The 21,324-nt window shown below is 43.4% G+C and overlaps 1 protein-coding gene across 1 annotated transcript; it reads right to left on the bottom strand.

The window, feature by feature from the left end:
• Window positions 1–10: 10 nt before the first annotated feature.
• Window positions 11–21,295, bottom strand: kif3a (kinesin family member 3A). The gene is made up of 17 exons (XM_076291723.1): window positions 21,123–21,295; window positions 20,084–20,366; window positions 19,728–19,872; window positions 19,336–19,420; window positions 18,742–18,847; window positions 18,275–18,414; window positions 17,737–17,934; window positions 17,047–17,221; window positions 16,300–16,398; window positions 8,791–8,947; window positions 7,282–7,462; window positions 6,637–6,747; window positions 5,511–5,636; window positions 5,323–5,376; window positions 4,864–4,932; window positions 4,453–4,580; window positions 11–942 (listed from the first exon to the last, which is right to left on the bottom strand). The coding sequence occupies exons 1-17, from the start codon at window positions 21,126–21,128 to the stop codon at window positions 894–896; spliced, it is 2,112 nt and encodes a 703-aa protein (XP_076147838.1). The 5' UTR covers window positions 21,129–21,295; the 3' UTR covers window positions 11–893.
• Window positions 21,296–21,324: the final 29 nt, after the last annotated feature.

Genomic DNA, 21,324 nt, shown 5'->3' on the forward strand with positions numbered 1-21,324 from the left:
AACGGTCCAGTAAATCAGTAAAATAATTTAATAAATTAACAGATATACATTAGATGAAAGCACACAACATGTAAACATTTTTAAAATATAATACAAATAATAATAAAAAAAAAAATCAAGCAGTTCTTGACAGTCTTGCATGGCACTACAGAACAGTGGAGGGGAGGGGTGTTATAGCATGCAAGCCTTAAACGTTAACCTCCAAAGCAACCACATCCGCTTCCCCTAAAATAAAAATACAAACAAATGTACAGCGCAAACACACTGCCATGTCCAGTAAAAGACTACAGGCCCATTCCACACATCAGGTGATCTCTACACCCATGTTTCCTCTAGTATATTACGTCAACATATCCTAGCAACTCTTCCATCCTCCATCTCACTCTCTGGCATTCAGATTTAGACAATGACAAAGTTTAGTGTTCATGTTTCCTTTTGTGCAAGCTTCATGACCTGATTAACTGAAATAATAAAAACAAAAAGCCTCGTTTGCTAACCTTGCTCATTCACGGTGATGTCCAGACATACTTGCAATGAAGCTCTAAATGGTTAAATGAGCAAACGTCTTTTTTTAAGGGTATTCAGTGTTTTCAGGTTGGAAAAACAGTAAGCAAATTACAATATAACGTTTATTACAGGCCTCTTGGATTCCCATGACCTTTCAACCCATCCATCCAAAACACACACAACAGCTACTTCACTGTTCAGTTATGCATGAGTACTAAGATTTAAGACGTTTGTCCTGTAGTGTTATTTTACACATCACTGGAGAGAGATTTTTGAAACACATGGCCTTTTGCAATCTCTCCATGGGTGATTTTAGGTTTACGACAGGACTAGTACTCTTCCTAGGGCCACCTCATCTCCAGACAGTTTTTCTGCCTCGTTCTTGCTCACTGCAGGAGGGATTCGATCACTGCCTCTGGCTTGGAGGATCGCTTCCTGAAACAGACACAGAAGACAACAATCAACACTTGTGTCACCTAGAGTGTCATCACCCCCCTCCTCAACACTGAGTAATGGTGCATTCAGAACACCTCGGAATGACAAGGACCGCCCCCATGGCTACTTTGTTTTTCCGACAGCAAGTGTTCATGTGCTTTGCCATCGGAATGTGTGACAAACACGGATGCCACAACAAAGGTTAAAACATACACTCACTAATCCTAAACAAACAACTGTATTTGCTTAAAATATAGTGTAAGATGCTCGTGAAAGAAAGATATGCAGCTTTTCAAGTGACAAAAACGGCAAATTCCCAAGTTCACATTAAAACTGTTGGACATGAAAGGCCACATGGACTACAAACGAACTACAACGTGACGACAAAAGTGATGACGAGCCCCTAACTGGGCAACTCTGTTAGCAAAATCTAGCCCCAGTTTCCGACCTCTGACTCACACATTAAGTGACGTGAATGACGCGGAATGATGATGTTTTCACTCGGAGAAAGGTTTTTCCGAAGCCCGTGAACGCTAGGTAAGACTCAGATCAGAGTAATGTCTGATGTCACTTGGACTGTCATCACCCTCCTCCTCAACAATGAGAAACCTAGCGTTCATGGGCATCGGAAAAAACGTTTTCCGCATCATTCAGTCATGTAATGTGTGAGCCAGAGGTCGGAAACTGGGGCTAGATTTTGTTAACAGAGTTGCCCAGTTAGGGGCTCATCATCACTTTTGTCGTCACATTGTAGTTCGTTTGTAGTCCATGTGTCCAACAGTTGTAATGTGAACTTGGGAATTTGCCATTTTTGTCACTTGAAAGCTGTATATCTTTCTTTCACAAGCACCTTACACTATATTTTAAGCAAATAACCTACAGCTGTTTATTTAGGATTAGTGAGCGTATGTTTTAACCTTTGTTGTGGCATCCGTGTTTGTCACACATTCCGACGGCAAAGCACATGAACACTTGTGCTGTGGGAAAAACAAAGCAATAGCGGGGGCGGTCCTTGTCATTCCCAGGTGCCATGAAGATTCGTAAGACTCAGATCAGAGTAATGTCTGATGTCACCTGAGGTGTCATCACCCTCCTCCTCAACACTGAGTAATGGTGCATTCATACATTCATGCTCTGTGACCAGCAGCTCCTTATTTATCATGTCTGAACATTTGCCTGATATCAATATATGGTATCGCCACTGCCGCCAAATATCGATATTTTTTATCAAAGCATTAGACAGCAAAAATGTCTATACAGCTGACTATTGCGATATTTGTTTATTATTTGTCTGCTGAATTATCAGTGTCATGTGATCTACATATTCTACTGCCCAGGTGGTAATTATCAGTGTCATGTGATCTACATATTCTACTGCCCAGGTGGTACACAGCAAGAGCGTTTCCAGCTCTAGTTTTACATTTCCGGTAAAAAGTATTGCAACATATCGCAAAAGTATTGTATCGCAATATATCGTGATGTATTGTATCGTGACCCATGCAGATGACACCCACATTCACTTAGCTCTGTCACCAAATGACTATGGTCCCTTCAAATCTCTGTCAGTGAATTGACCAAATCAAAAACTGAATGTCTCAAAATGTTTTTCAGCTGAACAAAGAAAAAACTGCAAGTAATTATATTTAGTAAAAAGGAGGAAAGACTTAAGAGTTGCCACTCTCCTTGACACAATGCCAATTGTACTAATTGGCATTGTGTACTGTATTAATTGATAGTGATCCAAATTTCAACAGCCACATGAAAGTAATAACTAAAGCAGCTTTTTACTACCTCAAAAACATTGCCAAACTTAGAGGGCTGATGTCAAAACATGATGCAGAAAAACGTATTCATGCCTTTATCTCCAGCAGGGTTGATTACTGCAATGGCCTTTTCACAGGCCTTCCTAAAAAGACTATCAAACAGCTTCAGGTGTTACAAAACGCAGCAGCTAGGGTTCTTAGAAGAACTGGCCACATTACTCCAATTCTTAAGTCCCTGCACTGGCTTCCAGTAAGTCACAGACTTTACTTTAAAGCACTACTGCTGGTTCATAAATCAGTAAATGGAGCAGAGGACCTAAATACCTATCAGACATGTTTCAGCAGTACACACCTTTATGACCTCAGGTCTCAGGTGAAAAACCTGCAAGTAAAACCTTCTGTTGGACCTAAGTAAGGGGAAGCAGCTTTTAGCTGCTCTGTGGTTCAGCTCTGGAACCAACTTTCTGAAGACATCAAAAAGGCCCCAACTGTAAACAGTTTTAAATCTAGACTTAAGACCAAACTGATGCCTTCTGCTAACTGCACTGAGTTACACATTCTTTAAATTATTCTACCTTGTGTCTTCTATTTTGTCTACTTAATTATTCTTTATTTAAAATGATTTTACCTTGTGTGTTTTATGTTTTCTTTTATATTATGATCTTTACTTTTTAAACTATTCTTTGACTATTGCCAATCTATGCTTTTATTTGCTATTACTGTTTGCTTTTGTTTATGTAAAGCACTTTGAATCACCTCTGTGTATGAAATGCGCTATAGAAACTTGACATGACTTTATGCGTATGGTATCGTGAGGTCCTTTCCTATTTACAGCCCTAGAGTCATCCGTACTTGTCATGACAAATACGGCACCTCCAACAAGAAATTACATCATACTGTACATTATCCGGGCGATCGTGATGAACTGCAACTGTTTAGTAGTACCATGACACTGTCATTGGTCAAGTACAAGTCACAGGGCAGTCTGTCTTTTCCCCATGACACAGCTGCAGGGTGGACTCCAGTGTTGGCCAATTCTGACAGATTTAGAGATTAGAAGAACACTATTGATAGAAAGGTCATTGAAGGCAGCAGCTCAAAGGGGCCATTCATACTGACATGCTTTTAGCAACAGCATGTACATTATCAATAACCTATATCCTTTGCATGTTTTTAATGCTCATTACTTTGGAATACTCCCATTTTGGAGTTATTTTATCAGAGAGATGCTAACGGTCTAATCTGATTCAATGAGCTGGAGCTAAAAGTGCTACTGTCAGACTCAGAGAACGGCTGGATGAACTGGGGAAAGGTAAAACTCAACAGTTTAACTTGAGGGGAGGTGGAAAATGAGTGTATTTCCCCAAATGGTGGAGTATCGCTTTAAGATTTCACTATAGCGTCTATTGTACAAGATATTGACTGTGCAATAACTTCAAACAATCAGAAAACGGCGTTAAGGCATTTGTCGAGACAGAGGATCTTTTGGCTGTTCTACCTAAAGGATTCATAGTAAGCTATTTCATTGCTCTCATTGGTTAGGTCTATCCAACTGAGTGCAGAGATACACACACCCCCCCCCCCCCCCCCCCGCCTCAGTTGAAACAAGGCCCATAAACCACATCCCAATTATGCAGTGTAGAATTGAGTATGGCTGAAATTCCAGGACAGTGTTGTGATTGTCTATGAGAACTAGGCCAACAGTGTCTGTTTTAGTTCCGTTTGCTGGGGGAGCGAGCTGGTTTACCTGCGTCCTGTTTTGGGCCGGGACTTGCCACTCTTGGAGGTCCTAGGCCTCTCCAGCTTCATAAGGGACTGCCTCATGCTCTCCTCTGTGTAGGCCAGGTACACGTGAGAGAGGTCCACCTCAAAGGGCTACCGGACCAGGTGATGGCAAGAGAGAGAGAGAGCGAAAGCAAGGGAGAGAGAGAGAGAGAGAGAGCGAAAGCAAGGGAGAGAGAGAGAGAGAGAGAGAGAGAGAGCGAAAGCAAGGGAGAGAGAGAGATAAAAAAAAAGAAACAGAAAGATAGATACGGACCAGGTGGGGGGGGGGGGGGGGGTGAGTGAGAGAGAGGGAAAAAAAATGAGTGAGTCAATCAGAATTGACTGGAGAAATGAACAATACAAATGGGGCCATAAGACACTCAAAGACACTCACATCTTTCTCCTTCTTGTCAGACACAGGGGTTTGCTTCCGCATGTTATTCCCAGTGTATGCCACGCATTTCTGCAAAACAAATACATACAGACAAGTCCTTTGATATATGCCTCCTCTGTTGAGGTTGAACAGTCAGATATTCACCCTTTCTGTCTGCTCTCAAACTCTTCGGATCATTAATTATCAGATGATGTCTGTTGATAGTAGAGCAAAGTAGGGCAGCGGGTTTCACTTTGACTCAGGAGATTTGGCAACAAGCAAGCAGCACCATGCAAGACACTTGAGTTAAGGTCAGAGTTTGTTTGCAAGGACTGTTTTACCTAGTCATCCTGTTGCACAATAGCTGTGTCTGCCTATGCGGTGCAGTGTGGTCAAAATGACACAATGACATTTAATAGAGGTGCTGCACTTTCCATACACACACACAGGCAAGCACACACACACACGTCACTCACTCACCAACTGCCATTCGCCAATGTCTTCATTCCAGTGGACATAGTTCTCAATCATCTCCTGAAAATGACAAAAAGGTTGATTAGGTTGCTATGATCGACAGACCCTCCTATCATTCTAATTAATGGACTTTCATCCAGCAGAACAGAAAAGACCACACACACACACACACACACACACACACACACACACACCTGGTACTCCTGGGGGATGAAGTTGTCTATGATGAGCATCTGCAGCCGGAGTTCACGGCTCAGGTGGCGAATGTTCTCCAGCAGCCCCTCGATCTCACGGTGGTGCTCCTGCTGCAGGTCAGCCATCTGCACCAGAGAGAGGCAGGGATGGAGGGAGAGAGAGAGAGGCAGGGATGAGGGAGAGAGAGGCAGGGATGGAGGGAGAGAGAGAGAGGCAGGGATGAAGGGAGAGAGAGGCAGGGATGAAGGGAGAGAGAGGCAGGGATGAAGGGAGAGAGAGGCAGGGATGAAGGGAGAGAGAGGCAGGGATGAAGGGATAGAGAGGCAGGGATGGAGGGAGAGAGAGAGGCAGGGATGGAGGGAGAGAGAGGCAGGGATGGAGGGAGAGAGAGAGGCAGGGATGGAGGGAGGGAGAGAGAGAGAGGCAGGGATGAAGGGAGAGAGAGAGGCAGGGATGGAGGGAGAGAGAGAGGCAGGGATGGAGGGAGAGAGAGAGGCAGGGATGGAGGGAGGGAGAGAGAGAGAGGCAGGGATGAAGGGAGAGAGAGAGGCAGGGATGGAGGGAGGGAGAGAGGCAGGGATGAAGGGAGAGAGAGAGGCAGGGATGGAGGGAGAGAGAGGCAGGGATGGAAGGAGAGGGGTACAAAAGCGAGGGAATTATGTAGTGTGCGAGAGAGAGATAGAGCAGGGGAGAAAGAAAGGGAGGAACAAGAGGAAGCAAAAGTCAGAGAGAAAGACAGACGGAGTAAGAAATGCATCATGCATCATACCAACATGTGCATGTAGATATGGTATTTTGGGCCCTCACCGTCGACTTCAAGGCAGTGCTGCCTGGGGTTAGGGTCAGGGTTAGGGTTAGGGTCAGGTTTTGAGTGAGCGTTAGGTTCAGGGTCAGGGTTAGGCAAGGCAGCGCTGCTGTGAAGTTGACGGTTGGGGCCAAAACACCATCAAGCGTGCATGTAACTCTTTGAATTCTGAACTTGGACATCTTCACGGTGTGTATCTATACTGCAGTTACACACTCACACACACATATAGACACTAACACAAAACACACAATCCCATAGATACAAGCAACCAGTCCCTGTTGAGTGAGCAGACCCTGCATGAGAGGTGTTTACTGTACCTCGGACTTGGCGGCCATGAGCATGGTCCAGACCTTCTTCAGCTTCTTGGTCTTGCCCTGGGCCTCCTCCTGCAGGCTGGTGTACTTCTCCTCAATGTCCAGACGCTCTTGCTGTTTCACATCAAATCACACACACACACACACACACACACACACACACACACACACACACACACACACACACACACACACACACACACACACACACACACACACACACACACACACACACACACACACACACACACACACACACACACACACACACACACACACACACACACACACACAAAAGTGAGAGCACAAACAAAGGTCAACTGATCTAATCATGAATTTGTCACTATATCACTACAGAATTCAGATACCGGAACTGTATATTATGTAATTTCAGATTACATTGATTATGTGCTTACATAATTGCAAAAGGGTTCTCCAATGTTTTCTCAGTTAGCCTTAGCCTGTGCTTTTGGAACATTGGATGAATGGTTGCTGATAATGGGCAATGTAGATATTGCATTAAAGATCAGCCATTTCTCATCAGAAATGTGTAAGTGACCCCAAACTTTTGCCCGGTGGTGTATAGATATATAGATATAGATATCTCTAGATGCAGCATGTGGCGTGCCTCCTGCGCGTTCTCCTCACCTCCTTCTCCTCTAGCTCGCGGCGCAGCTGCTCGGCCCTCTTGCGGCGCTCCTCCAGCTCCATGTTGGACTCCTCCAGCAGCCGCTCCTGCTCCTCAGCCTTGGCCAGCAGGTCCACGCCGCCCACGATCACCTTCTTCTCCAGCGCCGACAGCTTCTCCAGCAGCAGGTGGTGCTCTTGCCTGAGGGTCAAACACCACCGACATGGATTACAGCACCGCTCTGAGACTCACTGACATGGATTACAGCACCGCTCTGAGACTCACTGACATGGATTACAACACCGCACTGAGACTCACTGACATGGATTACAACACCGCACTGAGACTCACCGACATGGATTACAGCACCGCTCTGAGACTCACTGACATGGATTACAACACCGCACTGAGACTCACCGACATGGATTACAGCACCGCTCTGAGACTCACTGACATGGATTACAACACCGCACTGAGACTCACCGACATGGATTACAGCACCGCTCTGAGACTCACTGACATGGATTACAACACCGCACTGAGACTCACCGACATGGATTACAGCACCGCACTGAGACTCACTGACATGGATTACAGCACCGCACTGAGACTCACTGACATGGATTACAGCACCGCTCTGAGACTCACTGACATGGATTACAGCACCGCACTGAGAAAGACTAACTCACGTGACGCAGCACAGCGCAAAGGAGGGGGGGGGGGGGGGTCAGATACGCCAACTACCAGTTGTTCAGGAGGTGTCTTCATGTTCTTACAGCTCTGTCCAAATTATGGACAGATGTTGTGCAAAGCCTGAGGTTTGAGACTGGTACTTTCAGGTGAACCAGAGGTCAAGTTTTGCAAGCTGAGGTTAGTCTTTTCGCGAGTGCTCACACCTCAACAACAAAAACGCATACCAGGAAATATTCACAGATTACAGAGAAACGCAGCCCTCATCACACATTGGTCATCAATCATACTGAAAACTGAAACGTGAACGTGAGCACTTGAACACAGTAGATCAATAGTACTGACAGTGCATCCTCATGTGAGTGCATCCTTATGTGAGTGCTTATGGGAAACCTACCGGTAAATGCATCCCTGAGTACAAACAGATTTGGGAATGTTGCTAATGAAAGTTGTGACAACTGAGTTGATACTTTTTGCACCCTCTGTGTGCATGCGGGCAAACACATGATTTGGTGGGGTGATAAGCAAATCAGTGTGTCAGAGTTAGCTATCATATTTTAGTATAACATTGCTTGCCATTTGATAGCATTGGCAAACATCTGTCAAGCATGCAGATTTGTACACAGTGATGAGGCGGTTTTACGGGGTTAATCAATGTCTGTAGTGCATCTTTAACAGTAAAGCAAAATGGGAAATGTCCATGATCTTTAACAACCAAAATTCAAAATGCATCTGTGAATGTACTCCTGAAAGCAAGTCTGAACGCAAAGCAGTGTTGCATGTTATGGTTGGCATGAAACATGTGTAATAGTTCAGCGCTAGTGTGTGGAGAGACTGACTGTGCTTTCTGCAGGTCCTTCTCCCTCTTCTCCAGTTCGGCACGCGCCTTGTTCCTCTCCTCCTCCTCCATGTCCAGCTTGGCCTCCAGGGCTCTCCGCTCCTCCTCGATCTTCGCCTGCATCTCCACCATCTTGTCGGGAGACACCTTCTTCTTTCCTTTCGGCGAGGCGAGAGGGGAGCAAAGGGTCAGAAAAACACACAGTTTGGAACAGCCAGGGCAGGGTTATGCAGCACATTTTGTGGCCTTATTTTTATGTTTGCTTTACATGTGTATCAAGTTTAACATCTCAAATATGTGTTCTACGGTATATGCTTATGTCAAAAGGTTTTTTTTTTTCAATGCATACAGGGCCAGTCGGCCTGCTTGTCCTACTATGTAAAATTAAGATAATAGCAAATCATATTTATATTTATCACCTGAATAAGACAAGATGTTGATGAAGGACTTGAAAGAGTCATTCATCTCTTGTGAAGCACCACGCTGGTTACAGTCATACCCTCTATATGGCTACATTTACACCGCGAGTTAAATGTGACCCAATTCAGATTTTTTGGTCGTATGTGGCACAATTCTGATGCGCAGCATGGACGTGTAAACATAAACAAAGCGCATGGACGTGTAAACATAAACAAAGCGCATGGACGTGTAAACATAAACAAAGCGCATGGACGTGTAAACATAAACAAAGCGCATGGAATCCCATATTTACAGATCGGCTTCAGGCCTCATTCATATGTGGAAATAAATCAGATATGAATCAGATATAAGCCAAAGCGACTGCAGTGTAAACGGGCAGATCGGATATCCCGTCTCATATTCATCTTGAGCATAGTTGAACATGGCCACAATCTTTTCTGTTTTCGCATTTACATTACATAGCATACGATGTTGCTTTCAGTTTCGCGTGAACGCATGACTGGCAGAACGATGTAATTAAAAAGAAAACAGAGATGGAAAGGCTGCAATAAAGGTGGTAGGCTCTCTACTTTCTTTTTCTTTAAAATAAAACCGATAGCCTTTTTTGCAGACTTCCAAGATAATTTGGAAATGAAAGTAAACAACTAGCCATTGAAATACCCTAATGCAACCTGATTTTGTGCATTTGTAGTGCTGTCTGGTTTATTTTGCCCTCATTTTTTTTTTTGCCCTTATAATTCCTCTGGTGCACAAGCGGATTGTCTCACGTGTTTAAAATTAGTGAACCATGTACACACAAATATCTGATATGGGCCACTCTCAAACGGAGATGTAAACAGGCAGTCCAAAAAATCGGACACAGGCAGAAAACCAGAACTGTGCATCAAGGCCTGCCGGTGTAAACGCAGCCTAAGATGTTCTGACCAGACTGACCACTGTCAGATATTATAACAATATTATAACAATATACAATATATAAATATACTGCAGAGGGTGAATGACTGAAACAGTCAGGCATTGCCATTCAAAAGTTTTTGAACACCTGCTAAAACATTCTCAGTGCCAGACTAAAAAACTAAAAAACATAACTGACTTGCTGAAAAAAAAGAAGAAAAAAAAAAACCTGATGTCAAAAAGAGGTCAAGCAGTTCTCAATAGGGTAGCCTCTTTCTTCTGGTGATGACGGCAGAACAAGTAGAGCAGGTAAAAAAGCCGAGGGTATTTCCTGAGAGTACATTGAGAAACCCCCGGGGCCTTGCAGATCAGAGATTGTCTGCTTATACAGACCCCATAACACAGATCATTACAGATCAACAGGCCCTCTAATCACTGTGAACTATACAAACCCTAACAGTAGAATGTGTTCTCCACAGATTGCCCCATCAAGGCATGCTCCTCGCCGTGGGAAAAAAACACACAAATTATGTAGGCATTTATAATACCTTTTGTTAGATCTCCAATTATTTTCTGGCCATTGACTTAATGCTAGGTATAAGATGCTTTCATGCACTTACTTAAAAAAACATAGCACTAAATTCATAGATTCATTCATTGAAAGAATGGCATGAAGAATGAACTTGCATGCATTAGGCTTACATTATTTTAAAGTATACACTGTCAGCTTTCTTTCATTCTCATTGATCTTCAAAGTATTACTAGGAGTGTTTGCACAGAGGTCACATTCACTTGAATGACAACCAAGCAGCTTGTGATGTCTTGTGATATGCGGATAAGGTATTGCTCTTTGGGCTGACTACTCTGGTTTTGTTTTCGAGAAACGAACATAGAAAAAAATAATCAAACAGTCCTTCTGAGTCATTATGTAATCAGTCTGTATATCGTGATTATTTTAAAAAACAGTTCCGGACTGTTCCTTTCAAAATTAAATTTCTCAACTCTCTTAGACTATCAAACCTCAGGGCATTTGCAAAGAAAAGGTAGAAACGTAATCCAGATTCTGAAATGTGGGGTGTTCAAAAACCTTTGACGGGGTAGTCCATATGAAGAATACATATTTCATGTTAATCTCAGTTCATTCTGTATGCTTTCCCCCATGCACAAGGTTAGAGAGACGCCCAGGTAGGAAGCACAGGGTTCAGCAGACTCTCACACCAACCTCTTTGGTCTTGAGTTTACAGCAGATTAGCGTTTCGCACACGTGACAATATTGCCCCCGGGGAGGGAAGAGGAAGACAAAAAGTGTGAGACATGACATGGTTACTTTTGAAATACTGTTGGAGAGAGAGAGAGAGAGAGGAACACACTTTAACTGACACAGATGGAGAAATAGAGAAAGACAGACAGAAAAAAGCAATAGTGTGTGTGTGAGAAAGAGAGAGAGACAGAGAGAAACAGGGACACACAATCAGTATGAGATGTAAGAGCAGACATAAAACAGGAGAGTAGAGTAGTTTGAAAAAATCACAAAATGTGACAGAATGACTGATGACTGTTACTCCTCCAGGGGTCATATTCATTTGCAATTCAAACATATTTCATGACTTTACTCTTAATGAAATTTCCATGGCCTTCAACAACCTGCACGACTTAGGGCCAGGCTATGGTATTGTCGTATATTGTAATAATTCCTCTCCATGATACGAATTTCAACAAAATAGTCATATTGTGATACTAATTACGTAGTTACATTGCATAATAATCCTTTTTTTTACTAAAAAAGTATAAATTTAGGTTTGTGGATGAAATAGGTCAGTCGACAGTGGCAGGTTGCTAAACGTGGGTCTTTCATCACCTCAGAAGTAAATGTTCCAAGATCATGTTTCGCACTTCTTCTGATTGCCTCTGGCTGTCCACTAGCCTGGCCCTGCGTACATAGTGTCTCCGTTCATTTTCATTTCACTCAAATACTAGTCTGGCATCTAAAAATTCACTAACATTTCCCTCAGCCAAAGGGTCGCTGTCCAATCAGCAACGAGAGGGGATGACGTTAGTTTCAAAATCCAAATCTGAATCTGTGGTAAATGGTTCTAGCAACGGCGGCAAACATAACAAAACATTATGTCGGAAAATTGTGTACATTCACTGCAAACAAGCTCGCGCATGAGAAATTATGTCAACCATAGCAACGGTGCTCTTGTCTTGTAGCACTCTTAGTGGTAAGAGATTAAATGTTTTGTGAATATGGGCCCAGGGGGGTATTCGAAGTACATGGTTTAGTGACAAACCTGGGTAAGTAAACTCAGAGTAAGGGGTAAACCTCATGGGCAGTGGCTTTTTTTGTAGTGGTTGGTTACAATCATTCATTCATTGCATGACCACTTTTGTGGTGTGAATAAGACCGTGGGATGGGTAAGAGGGGCCGTGTGGGCAGAGCATCGGTTGGTTAGTAATGGTTTATGACCACGGTAAGGGGGGGGTCGGCCAGCAGAGGAGTAGTGGTCAAGCAGGGTCACACCAGTGAGGGTAGGGAAAAAAATTAATTGAATCCATTTTGGAATAAAATGTAACATAACATGTTAAGCGCTGTGAATACTTTCCGTATTCACTTTATAAGAGACCTAACACAGGGAAATGGAGGGACCTGACAGTAACTTGGAAATTACACATTTTTCCAACAAACTCAAAAAAAATAACGCCATGGCATTAAAATTCCCTTTGTGACACTCCAGTACTATAATAAATGCAGGTGTTAACCACATTTGCAAAACACACACACACACACAAGTACACATACACACTAACACAAAAGGGTCATTCCACGTCAATTCAACCAGGGCCCACGCACTTAGGTCTCAAACAAATCTGAAAAAAATACCAGGTGTACCTATGTTACCCAGGAGACACACTGTAAAATTACTTTTATGTAAGATCAATACTTTCCAAGATACAGCCAGTTTTATGGGGGGAGGGGGGTGTCGATTTTGTTCTTGCGCTATGGGCTTGTGAACTTGTCAAAGTTCACAAGCCCATAGCGCAAGAACTAAACCATGTAGGGGGCTCAACTTTTGCATGCTGGTACATAAATAGGAATAGTATGTAGCAAAATCGTCACGTTTGGTCTGGATGACCCTGCATGATCATAGCTGTCCCTCAAAGTTGATCCAAATTTTATTGGAATTTTTGGCTTGGCTCTGGGCCTTCAGAAGACATATTTGTACTCAACATGATTTATGTTCCTTATTGAGATAAGTAGAAACACTCTCACAAAAAGCAATGAACAGAAAATAAATTCAGCAATGAACAGCAGACCTCACAAGTCTGAAAAATCATTTTGGTTCTCATTTTCAGAGCACCCAAACACCTTGTGGGAATATACAAAGATTTTTCTTATATATTTTTCTTTATTCTCCATGATCCCTTCTTTTTAAAAACACCAATTTGACTTGTCTTATGCAAATCTTTCTTTTTTATTTTCCACCCTGAACGTGGGCAAAATGCACCATTGAGATCAATATGTTTTACATAGAGCTAGCACAGTGCCACCTGTGGTTGTATAGAGTAACCTGTGGTAACTCTATACAAAACATATTGATTGAATTGTTTAAGACCTAAGAGTGTGGGTCCTGGTAGAATTGACGTGGAATGACCCAAAATGAAAGAATGTAGGGTTGGGTATCGTTCCAATAATATTGATTCCGACTCTGCTTACTGAATCTAGTTCCTATCAATTCCTCATTTCCAAACAAATTGTTGATATAAAATGTAAATACCTTTGTTCTATATTCCAGGAGTGGTCTATGTTCTAAACCTTAACTGAACATTCAAAAAGTGAATATTTATTTATAAGTCTTGATTCACACACATATTTATTAAAACCACTAAGGCCTTCATAACACATGCAGATCAGTCTAGAGCAGAATGCTAGGCTTTGTGGTTTTGCACAGTCTCAAAAGGTGACAAACTTGTGTATCATTACTTGTCTTTGTTTGCAACAATAAAGGGGCTATATTGTGTTTAGGAATTGATAGGCACAAGCCCATTCAAAATAGGCAAAACAATTTTTCAATTTCAGTTCCGGTTCTTTCTTATCGATTCTATACTTTCAATTCTAATATTCTAATTCTAATTCTTCGGTTCCCAGCCCTAGTAAGGTGTGGTGTGGCACTCATGGAGAACCTGTGATCACACAGGGAGTCTACTTTTACACACGCTTAAGTCGTGTTGGGGTGGAAGGATGGATCTCAATGGAGGGTGAGTAATAGCATAGCTGGCTGTGGGGGGGTGGGGTTACAGAAACAGTCTAGTCAAATGCAGAGTCTCTACATACAGGGACAGTGGGGAGGTGGCAATGGGAGTGTGTATTAGTGAGCAGGCCGCGGTGGGGTTAGAGTGGTTCACACAAGGCTCCCACTCACTAGTTGGGGGCTTGTCGTCAATGGGGGGCGCTAGAGAGCAGGCAGAGTCGGAGCTGTGGCCACTGCTGCTGCTGCCACTGTCTGCAAAGGAGAGAGAGGGGGCTGCACAACACAGCACAACACAGCACAGTACGGCTAGGCACAGGGTAGCAAATAGCTATGGTCACTAACACACACACACAGGTCACCATTATAAACACAACAACCAAAGTGTGGGCGGACACGGACACACACACACACACACACACACACACACACTAACATCATACACACACGTAGCCCTACATGTCTAGATCACCTACTACAATGTTTCTACACATCTGACAGAACCAAAGAGGTTCTTTATTGAATCTGGTGCAAAACAGACAGAAGTAGATTTATCAGGAATCTAGCAGCCATCTGAATGCTGGGCAAAATGACTTGGATACCAGCCTATGTGACTCAAGCATTGGGTGACGGGAGAGGGGTTCGGAAACCCCAGCCCCTTCTGGTTACTGGTCATTTAGGTCACAGCCCAGACAGGGGGCGAGTAGCTGTCATCTCTGCCACCGGAACAGAGAGTGACAGGATCCAGGAATCCTACATCTGAAGAAAACCCATCTGCGTTATCACCACCCCGTGGGTTGCAACCACAGAAACCAACCGTGCCTTTGCATCCCTTGATCGCCGTATCTGGCGAGAACTTCTGTGTAAGCCACTGCATCAGGGTAGCGAGAAGTGTGCAGGGGGAGGGTGCGCACACACGTTACGACGTCTTTATTTTGTTAATCACCACTACCACCACCACTACCGGTTGGGGCCTACGGTTGAAGCACAAGAGACATTCTCAGAAAACTGGAATTTTTTGTCTGTCTGTCTTTTATCTGCACACTTAATATCTTTAACAAAACTCTACAAAGTTCATTGGGATTATTTCAACAATCCAAAAGCCCAAACACATCAAGGTTATAATTTAAGAGGTTTTGTGTCGTATAACATACTCTAAAGATGAGGATGTTTTACATATTTTATATATTTATATATTTTTAGATAATTTTCCATCTGTGGAGTAGCCTATACATCAACACCAAGCAATCTTGGCCATCTCTTTTTGCGTTGGCAGTCTTTTTGAATCATGCCAGCAACCACACATGCAACACGTTGGAGACCAGATGATCTGTGCTCCCTACTCAGCTTTCATCTCCAATGATACCCCAGCTAAACACCTCTGATAAGATGACGAGAGAGTCATTTTTGAAGCTGTGATAAATTATAACCTCACGGCCACCAATTAATTTCCGTTACACGCTCTGTCGCACCCAGCTCAACAGGGCACTGCTAGAAAAACTGCTGCTGTGCATACATTGCTTTTACTTTTCACCAAAGGTGAGTTGGAGATTAGGCAAGCTAGAGAGATCTACATGAGGAGGAATGGGCTACAACAGACTCGAAATGTGTGTGAGGCTAGTGGACAGGTTTGGACGTAGAGTAAAAGATGAACAGGGATACTTGTCACAAGCACCAAAACCAAGGAGCTAAAGGGCGTCGATGTGACGATGTACAAAACAGGCCTGGCGCACCGCCAGCGTTAAGTGACGTTTTTTTAAATGTCATAACTACATCCTTAGAAATGCCAACCAATGCATACTGTACCTACTGAGTACTGCTAGGCAGCAGTGGAGCTCCCCCTTTCTCTCAGAAGTGGTATTGGGAAAGCTTTTAAGGTGTTCAAGTAAAGAAGAAACAGGGACTTGCTCAGTTAATGCCAAGCCGGCTACCACGGTGCAGGTCAGTACCTCTGCGTTTGCGCCGGCGCTCTCCGCCCTCTCCAGCCTCGTCTTCACCTTCATCCATCTCCTCCGACCCGCTGCCCTCCGAGCCAGATATCTCCTCGCCTGGAAAACAAGGACGGCCATGAACGTCTTCCATTAGTTATTCATCTGAAGAGCTTTTATTGACATTGATTATTTATATATTTGAGACCAAAAAAATGACTCGGCCCTTTGTCCTTAGGGGAAAAAATGCTCTTTGGCAGAACCATCAAAGAGGCTACTCATAATTCCTGCTTTGGACATTTTATGCAGTTGCATTTCCAAGTCAAATGTGAATATACACTGAGCAGTCTGTGTACAAGCCAAACAGTCATTGTCAAAATGTAAACAAAGGCCCATTAATAGCACTGACTCATACCAGTGTTTCCCATACATTGACTTATTTGTGGCGGCCCACCACAATATCAACATTGACCACCACACAATGATTTTCCTGGTTGTACTAAATTGTGCTTGAAACTGGTTGGAATCAAAACTGCGCTGCACTAATTTGTTAAAAACTGTTGCATTCGAGATAATTCTGCAAACCTACCACCACAAATAGAATTTAATTCTGTGGGAAACACTGCATACAGAGGAACATATTCTACACATGCCGAGATGGTTTCCTTCAGCACATGATCAATGAACACACTGCTATGAGCCACTGTGATTAACACACTTGATTAATACACTGTGATTAACACACTGCTATGAGCCACTGTGATATACCCTCTTCCAGCTTCTTCTTGAGCTCCTCAATCTCCTTCTGGAACTGCCGAAGTAGAGCGTCCTTGGGATCTTCGTTGATGCGAGCTTTGTTCTTGATGTTCTTAGCACGGTTAGCATAGCGCAGGGTGCTGATGGTCTCATCGTAGTTGTAGTCTGCAGGCCCAATGTTTGCACACTGAGGAAGAATGGGATACAGTGAATGAATGAATGAATGAATGAGTGAATGAATGAATGAATGAAAGAAAATGTTTCCACCAAACTGATGGAAATATCTTGAAGAGGACTTGAAACTGCAATGGCAGCAAGTTAAGTTAAGTTAGACTTGTACGGTCATGTAGGAAGTTCTTGCTAGAAATGTTCATTTTACCCATCCGGGGGCACACACACTCAGAGCAGTGAGCTCACTACTAGCAGACCCACACTAGGAGCACACATACACACCCGGTGCAGTGGGCAGCCCTTGAGTTGGGGGTTAGGTGCCTTGCTCAAGGATGTGGGAGTGGGAGAGCGCTGTTCAATCACTCCCCCCACCCACATTTGTCCTACCAGTCAGGGATTGAACCGGCCACCCTTCGGTTACAAGTCCGATTCCCTAATCTGTAGGCCACGGATGCCCACGTGCAAGCAGAGATGGTACTAACTACTGGCACTTCATGGAGACAAAAGCACCATTGCAGGCTCCAGCCTTACCATCATGGTTTTGGAGTTGCCTCCCAGCGAGTCCTGCAGCAGGCGGGTGAGTTTGGAGTTCCTGTAAGGCACGTGGGTGCTCTTGCCGTCCACCAGAGCAGAGATGACGTTCCCCAGGGTGGAGAGCGACAGGTTGATCTTGGTGGCCTCCTTCAGCCGCTGCCCCGTGGCTCCCGTTTTCCCCTGCCTCTCCGACCCCTGTCCACAGAAACACCTCACATCAGACGCACTGGAACTTCCTTCATACGAGTTTGTATGGATTTGTTTTATTTGAATTCAACTGCCTTTATCTGCTTCCTCATATGTGGATACATACACATGACATGTGAATGTACAGACACATTAAAACAGGAAGTGGTGGGGATTTCAAACCAAAAAAACAAGCACGTTGCACAATGGTATTCATGCACAAATATTTTAATCAGCGGAGGAGGCATTGCTAAGCTAAATAACCTAGTGCTAGACGACTGATATTGTGAGGCGTAAAATGCAGCTGTAGCACAATCCCCACATAATTAATCCTGCTTCTCCTGCTTACCGCGAGGTCCACCAGGTGCAGTTTGCCCATGCGGACATGCTGGTTTCCGTCCACCCCTTTCTCACTGCACTCGATGGTGATGGTGAAGATGGCGTGGGAGCGGGAGCTGTGCTCATTCATGTTGGTTGCCCCCACCGAACCTGGGAGGAACACAGAACACACACAGAGTTTGGGGTGTGTAGACTATCAGGCGCATACCCAATGCAAGAGACCATAGTGTCTTGCTTGCAACAGCTACACATTGAATTCCCTTGAACTGAATCGGTGTATGAATAAATTATTTACTATTACATCTAACTAAATTGAAATAAAAAAGGCAAAAAATAACTGGCAATTTTCCATAAAGCTCTAAGAAATGGCAAATTATTATGGAAGGTTGGACAACAACCGCGTAAATTGATCTTAGCAATGTATCGCTGTGTGTATTGTTTGTGTACTGTACGGTTTTCTCTGACTGGTTTGCTTACGGTTCTTGTGTCCAAGGGTCATGATCCTGTCCATATCATCTGCATTGTTCACCACATATCCTGAGAGATCTTTGATGTACACACCTACATCAGGTCTCTCTTTAACCTGGGAGGGCAAGAAATTAACATGAATTAAACCTCAGATAAGGTGACATAACAGCCTAAATGATATAGCTGTGAGTAGAAGGGGAAAAAACACTTAATCTTTGTTTTTGTTTTTTTTTCTAATTCAGATGGTGATAGCTGTACAAAACACAGCACACGCTGACTAAAGACACTTCACAACACAAACTAAGCAACTTAATGCATTGCCAAGTTCTTCCTTAAAAATGACCTCTGTCGCACTTTCACTCTTCGTTTATGCTATTGTTCATGTTTTCTGGGGACACAGTGCAAAACTGCCTCTTTGGTGTCTCCTGATTCTGCACACAAGGCAAAAATGCTGTAGCCCGCTGCAACCACAGCACAGCCTCCGCTCATAACAATCACTGAAAATGAGTGATAAGGTGCAACTACGAAGAGGCTGAATAGCGCCTCGATATCTGTTTCTCATCGCAAGTTTTTTTCCCCTCTTGCTCTTTCTAATGCGCTCACCTCCAATCTCTGCATTTGGTCTTTGCCTAATAGGTCTCGCACTTCTTCGTTGTAGATCTCCAGATAGGAAACTCTGACTAAAAACCTAAATGGAAGAGTACACATAAACAGTGTTTTGATTAAGTTGGTTTAGGTCTTACACTGTAGCTAGGTTGAGTAGAGTCAACTCAGCAGACATAAACTGCAGATTTGCAGCTATTTGCAGTTCAGTGGAAAATGTGACTGTCCTCCCTCATCCAGCAATGACCTTGGATTTTGCTAGTATACATTTTCTAGACTCAGCAAACAGCAATCATAGACAATTAATGAAAATGTAATATGGACTCCAGAAAGATGCTGAATTAAACAAATGCATGCTGACTGAGCATTGTAAAATCTGCAGAGATTCAAACCTGGTGTCTCCCTCAGCTTTGGCTATGTGGCCAAAGACGTGAGCGAAGGAATTCGGAATTATTCCTCTGAGCTCCGGCACAGCTCGGACACCTTCCATCGTAAACGTTTTACCGGTGCCCGTCTGCCCATACGCAAATATTGTTCCTATCGGGGGGAAATAATTTCCATATTATTACAAAATGCACAACATATCTGAATATGTGATATTGCTATGATCTTGGGATGAATGAATCTGGGACATCCCATACCATCTATTCTATGGACAAACATAATTTTACGTTTTAACTTTTATGTCTGTTTGAGTGTGATCTGATATGATGACTGAAGGCAGAAAACCAAAATCACTCCTTCATACCATTGTATCCTTCCAGTACAGAATCCACAATGGGCCTTGCTGTCAAATTGTAGACATCTAGTTGCTTGCTTTCGGGGCCAAACACCGTGTCGAATGTGAATGTTTTGGGTGGCTCATTGGTTGTTTCATGTTTGTTCACCGTGATGGTCCCTCGCATCTCATCCACACTGACGGCCAGTTTATGACCCATCATTTTCTCTTTCTGGTTGAGGGGCCTACATCGCACCACCACCTTGACATTGTCGCTCACCTCCGACCTCTCGCCTTTGTCTGTTCTATTACTCTGTGGCAGGGATGACAGGAAAGTATTCAGATGCATACAGTATGATGTCATAAATACAAACGACACGACTGACCAGCTTACAAAAACTAAGACACCAGAACAAGCAAGTAACGTGGCTAAAGAAAACATGCATGCGTCCTGTGATTTCAGTGTTCGCTCATTACATTACAAGGGTTATGTTTTTTTTTTTTATGACATAGCTTCGTGTGAGATTTAGCTCCGTATAAAAGCTAAGCAATGCATTCTGCAAAGCCTCCCTCCTGTCCAACGATAACTTAACTCAGTCCCTTGTCAAATACACTGACAAAGACATCAAACAGTTATGCCATCAGTCCATCAATTACGTCTTTATCAGTCACTATTGATTGTATGGATAATGCCTAATTATCAAACCGCATCTCATATTTCAGCAAAGGATAACAAAGCTAACAATCTAGTTATTCATTGCCTGGCAACTAGCCATTTTGAATGGGCATACCAACACAGCCAGCTAATCGCCTATGCATCTAGCAACAATGCAAACACTGTATCCGATACGGTTTACCAGTTAAAGATATGGGGACACAAGGCAAATAGACGCTAACATGTGTCTTTAACAAACTGACATTATTTTAATCAACTATCGTATAGCCCCCACCGTTGCTACTTGCGTTAACATTTGATAGCTATCGATAGCTAGCTAACTGTTAGCAGCCTAGCAGGATAGGAAGGGAGGAACCGCTGATCCAAAATGAAGTCGCTTGAATAACATCTTACCGGCATTCCCGTTGATTAATATACGTGTTGTTAGAACCAAAGAGAAACAGCTACACAATCCCAATTTCTAGGACGATGCTGTGAGCGTAGCTGTCGTGATTTACTATTTTACAATACACAATTGCCCATTCCCGTTCCGTTCAGTTTGTTTTCCTGGCTCATCCCAAACTGGGCGTGCGCACTCCGCGAAGATTCGGAAGAG

This window comes from Alosa pseudoharengus, unplaced genomic scaffold, assembly GCF_046254945.1.
Source record: "Alosa pseudoharengus isolate Yale_2024_CS ecotype anadromous, Long Island Sound unplaced genomic scaffold, YU_APseudo_1.1 YU_APseudo_1.1_scf_19, whole genome shotgun sequence".
Lineage (NCBI taxonomy): Eukaryota > Metazoa > Chordata > Actinopteri > Clupeiformes > Clupeidae > Alosa > Alosa pseudoharengus.

Coding starts and splice junctions, on each gene's coding strand:
- kif3a (XM_076291723.1), bottom strand. Junction 17,222..17,736: donor GCAACTCCAAAACCATGATG/GTAAGGCTGGAG, acceptor ATTCTTCCTCAG/TGTGCAAACATTGGGCCTGC. Junction 7,463..8,790: donor AAGGACCTGCAGAAAGCACA/GTCAGTCTCTCC, acceptor TTTGACCCTCAG/GCAAGAGCACCACCTGCTGC.